Source organism: Neomonachus schauinslandi, chromosome 1 (genome assembly GCF_002201575.2).
Source record: "Neomonachus schauinslandi chromosome 1, ASM220157v2, whole genome shotgun sequence".
In the NCBI taxonomy this organism is placed as follows: Eukaryota; Metazoa; Chordata; class Mammalia; order Carnivora; family Phocidae; genus Neomonachus; species Neomonachus schauinslandi.
Genome location: NC_058403.1, coordinates 201,562,604 through 201,567,636, shown reverse-complemented (window position 1 = coordinate 201,567,636; position 5,033 = coordinate 201,562,604). Strand labels below are relative to the sequence as shown.

The window sequence follows — 5,033 nt, the reverse complement described above, 5'->3', positions numbered from 1 at the left end:
GCGCACAGGCTGGGCCTCGGGACACAGGGCCTCTGGGGCGCTGCTACTTACTGTTCACCGGGCTGTCACTCCCGCCGCCCTCTCCACCTGGATCCCCCCTCCTCTCCTAAAAACCGCACCTGGACCGTGACCCTGAAGCCCTTAAACTCTCCCTCTCCCCTCAAGACACTCCTGCCGCCCCCCCCATTCCCTTTCCCCTCCACTCTGTGGCCCTCTCCACAGCTGCCCCAAACCCACATCGCCACCCTCCTCTGCCCCTCCTCTGCCCAGGCTACCCCCTCTGGGGTGGCCCCCTCCCTCTCTGCCCTGTTCCTGCCCGTACAGGCTGGGTTTATCTGTGTCTGGCTCGCTCTCACCTAGACCAGGGGTGAGAGAGAAAGGCAGGATACACTTCCCAAATCAGGAAGTGGCTGGAACCCCCTAGCATGTCCTGAACGAAGCACCCATGCATGCACCCGTAGGATTTTCTAGGGCCAAAGAACTCATGGTGGCGATTTTAGGCCAGATCCCCAGACGGTGGCTTCTGGAATGTGCTGGGGACAGCTTCCATCTGGAACTGACTGGACCCCACCCCATTAGCCGTGGATAGATACAGCAACAGAGGTGGGACCACACGGTTGGTTCGCCCTGGCCTCCGGGAAAGACTTAGGGTCCCCATCCCAGCCACAGACCCCATGTACCAAGTGCATCGTTGGAGGCTCCCATCCAGGATGTTCCAGATCCTCCCAATTCCCCCCCACTCCCCGAACCAGACACCCAAGACACCCCCATGAGCACAGGCGGACCAAGACTCAGGCTGTGGAGGGCTTTATTCGTTAGACCCAGAGAGCCACACTGCCCCTCCCCTGATGCACGCCCCCCCCCCCACCAGTCAGCCAACGTCCTAGACGCCTGGCCACTGCATGTGCTGCGAGTTGTCCCACCCTGCTGGTCCCAAGAGCGCATCCGCAGTGAGGGAGGCCCGGGTGTGGTGGCCACGCCGGGTGGCATGGAGCATCCTGGCAGCCATCTGCTGTTGCCTCAGCCGGCGGCGCACCGTGAAGGCCCTCCAGGCCGACTGGATGGCCGTGGCTGCCTTATGCTGGCGATGGGACTGCCGGGGGCTCCGGGAGGCCATCGGGGTGCCGCAGGCCCACGGCACGCCAGCCTGGACCCTGGAGCCCCGGCCCATGCCGTGCACCACCCGAGTGGGCAGGGTGTGGCCACACGTGTGGCACGTGCGGGGGCTGGACCCCACGAGTATCACCACGCTGGGCGGGCTCCCCAGCCTGGGGCTCAGGGACTGGCAGAGGGGGCAGACGTGCGGCTGGCAGGACTGGAAGCAGCGGTGGTCCGACGCGGACTTGGTCCTGCTGTCTGTCTTGGTCCATGCGCCTGGGAGCAATGCTGCCTGGGTTTGGTTCCGGCGGGTGCAGAAGCCTCGCCACGTGGCCTGGATGGTGGTGGCAGCTTGAGAGAGCCGGGCCAAGTTCCGCCGCACACGGTAGCCGCGCCAGGCGGCCTGGATGATGACGGCCCACTGGTGCCACACCTTGATGGTTCGGCGCACCAGGTAGCCGCGGGCACCCGCCTGGATGGTGACCACGGCACGGATGATTATCTTCTCCACAGCCTGCATCGACGTCACCAGCTCCCCCGACTGTCTGGGATCCTCCTCTGCCTCTCTACCCGCAGTGTCCCAGGGCACAGAAGCCCTGGCCGGATCCCAGGCGCCACCGGGGGCTCCGGCGCTGCTCACGGGCCTGACGGCTACACTGGGGACGGCCGAGTTCCATGCTTGGCCACCAGCTATGCCGGCATCCACAGGGCCCTGGAGTACAGTGGGAGTCAGGGACGCCCTGTGACTGCCTGCAGGAACCACGGCGCTATGGAAATCCCGGGACCCCTGCATCGACTCCGGGGTAAAAAGGGGCCTCCGGGAACCATCAGGTGAAGACTCGTAGCCCAAAGACACCCTCCGAAACCCCAGGGGCAGCTTAGGGGCGGTCGTGTTGTGTGCCACCTCGGTGGGGTGGATGATGGGTATCACGGCTGGTGGTGCACTCTTGGAGTGTTCGGGACTCTCCTGTGAGGACCTGGAGGCGTGCTCCTGCACTTCAGGCAAGGGCACAACCCTGGCTACATTACCGTCTAGCATGTCTGAGACAAGACAACCATGCATGAACCTGTAGGACTTTCTAGAGCCAAGAAATTTGTGGTTGCTCCGAGTCAGGTCCCCAGACTCTGGCTTCTTGTGTGCCCTGGGGACCGCTTCTACCTGGAACCCACCAGATGCTATCCCCCCAGCCGTGGGCGGGTACAACACATGTGAGGTCTTGTGGGTGGTCCCTGACCTCTGGGAAGTGCTTGGGGTCCCCACCCCAGCTATAGACCCTGGGTACACACTGGATGCCATAGTACTGCTATGGAACAGCTTGGGTGACCCTGAGACCATGGGAGAAGCTCCCATCTTGTGGGCATGGCCCTGGGGCACCCTGTGAGTCACCGAGGGGCTCTGGGGCACCACGTGAGCCACTGATGCCTGTCGAGTCAAGGGGGCCCCAGTAACCTTGACAGGCTCCATGTGCACACTGGGAACCCTGCTAGCAGTCACAAAGTGGGAGCTGGGGGCCTCCCAACTGGTTGCTGACCTCTGCTGCAGCGTTGGAGTGGTGCCACCAGCCATGCAGTGCTTGGCAAAATTCAGGGACTGGGGCGGGACAGGAGTCATGCCACTGGCCAGAGACTTGGTCTGGCTAGGAACCATTTCCAACAACGGCCTTTGACCATCGGGAAGGAATTCGTGGCTGTGGTCAGTTGACAGGGGATTATGGGACATCCACGGGGTTGCGTCAAGGACCATGGACTCCGCACTGGATGCGGACACCTGGGACACAGCCTTGTTCAGGTCCTCTGGTTTCATCATGGCTTGGTCATCTGTGGCCTCAAATGGCATCATCTCAAGAGCGTGGCTCAACTGGGAGGCTCTTTGTAGGACCGTGGGCCCTTGGAGTACTCTCCTGGTTGTGCCGCTAGATTCCAAGGCCTGGGGTTGCAGTTGAGCCAGGCCAGTGGCATGGGATGCCTGGAAGGGGGCTGTAGACCCTTCCCCAGGCAGGGCTCCATGGTAAGGACGGGGAGAGATCCCGATCAGCATGGACCCCTGGGGGAGGCTCTGGGCCACATTACCCACTGTGGATGGCAGGCCAGCTGCATTATCCGTGGACCCTAGAATCAGGCCCTGATTCAGTCCCCCGGGATCTATGGCTGGAACCACACTAGAGGCCACAGACCCAGGAGACACACCTGGGCCCATCCCACTTGACACTGAACCTGGGATCAGGCTTGGGGAAGTGAAACTCACTGAGGGTCTTATGCAGCTTTGTCTCTTCCCACCAGCCCCAGATGTCGCCATCAGACTGGGGGGTACCCCACTAGCCACAGAACCTGGAGGAAAGTTCTGGGCCACAGCACTGGCCATGGGATCTGGAGGAAGACCCTGGCCCATGCCGCTGATCACGGATCCTGGGGGAAGGCTATGGCTGATACCACAGATCACAGACCCTTCAGGAAGGGTTTGAGCCACACCACCAACCACGTAACCGGGCGGAAGGTGGGGAGGCACAGCACTGATCACGGACCCTGGAGACAGGCTCTGCCCCACGCCCCTGATCACAGACCCTGGGGGAAGGCTGGGGGCCACACCACTGGCCACGGTACCTCGGGCCAGGGCTGTGGTCATCCTACTGGCTACAGAACCTGGCACCAGGCCACTAGCTGTGTCCATCACGGGCTCCGGGCTGAAAGCGTTTGCTTGCTCATAACCGGGTGCCGTGATCGTGGACACCGAAGGATGCTGGTGGTTCAAAGATACTGGGAGATCAACATTGACCTGAGGCATGCTGGCGCCCGCGTTGGCCTGAGAAAACCTGAATGGACTCGTACCCAGTCTGTTGGGCACTGAAGCCCGAGAGAAACCAGGGCCCTCTGAGGCTTGCTTGTGAATCAAAGGGGCACCTGCCACAGGGGCCGGGGATGCAATGGGAGTCACGCCACTGGCTATCTGAAACTGGTTTGGGCCCAGACCAGTTGTCACACTTCTCTGGCACACACTCCCTGTCATACCCGGAGATACAGGCCCTGGAGACATACTTAGGAACATACCAGCAGCCAGGGTCCCCCGAGACGTATTTGGAAACATACCAGCAGCCACAGCGCCCCGGAACAGAGCCCTAGCACATACACTGGTTCCCTGGTCTAGATAAGAGTCCTCTCCACTAACACCGGATGCCTGGTAGAGATTTGGGGCTGAGAGAGTGACCTCAGAATGTTCAGTGATGCTTGGGCGTCCCCCACCAACACCGAGCGGCTGATGAAACGCCAGGGACACCTCGCTGAACTCAGGGGCCTGGGCGTTTGAGGCCATCCCACCAACCATTACAGAATCTTGACAGGGGGCCATCCCAGCAGCCACAGGTGACTGGCTCAGATCTTGGCCCGGGCTGCTCATGGCAGAGGAATATGATGTGCTCCAGGGGACTTCAGTCACAAATGATGGGTGATGCAGACTAGGGGCCACGGCATTCACTCTTGGTGGTAGATTTGAACCCACTGTAGGGACCCAGCCCGACTGGCCAGCTGCACAACTGGTACCACCGATTACAGATGGCTGGAAGAGGCTGAGGGGCCCCCTGTTGGCCACAAATGACTGGGCCAGGCTGGGGGCCACCCCACCGGTCACAGGTGGCTGGGCTAGGTTAGAGACCACCACACAGGCCACTGATGGCTGGACCAGGCTGGGGGCCACCACACAGGCCACTGATGGCTGGGCTATGACGGGAGCCGCCCCATCAGTCATACATGGCTTAGCTAAGCTGGGGGTTACCCCACTGCTCATAGACAGCTTAGCTATAGATGGTTTAGCTAGGCTGGGGGTTACTCCACTCCTCATAGACAGCTTAGTTATAGATGGCTTAGCTAGGCTGGGGGCCACCCCACCGGTCACATATGGCCGGGCTAGGCTGGGGGCCACCCCACCGGTCACAGATGGCCGG

At 61.6% G+C, this 5,033-nt stretch overlaps 1 protein-coding gene across 1 annotated transcript in view; it reads right to left on the bottom strand.

The window, feature by feature from the left end:
• Positions 1 to 876: 876 nt before the first annotated feature.
• The window catches only part of IQCN (IQ motif containing N), an 11,643-nt gene continuing 7,486 nt past the window's right edge, over positions 877 to 5,033 (bottom strand). The window contains 1 exon segment of the mRNA XM_021683197.1: positions 877 to 1,810. Within this exon segment, the coding sequence (XP_021538872.1) occupies positions 884 to 1,810 (927 nt within the window). The 3' untranslated portion in view covers positions 877 to 883.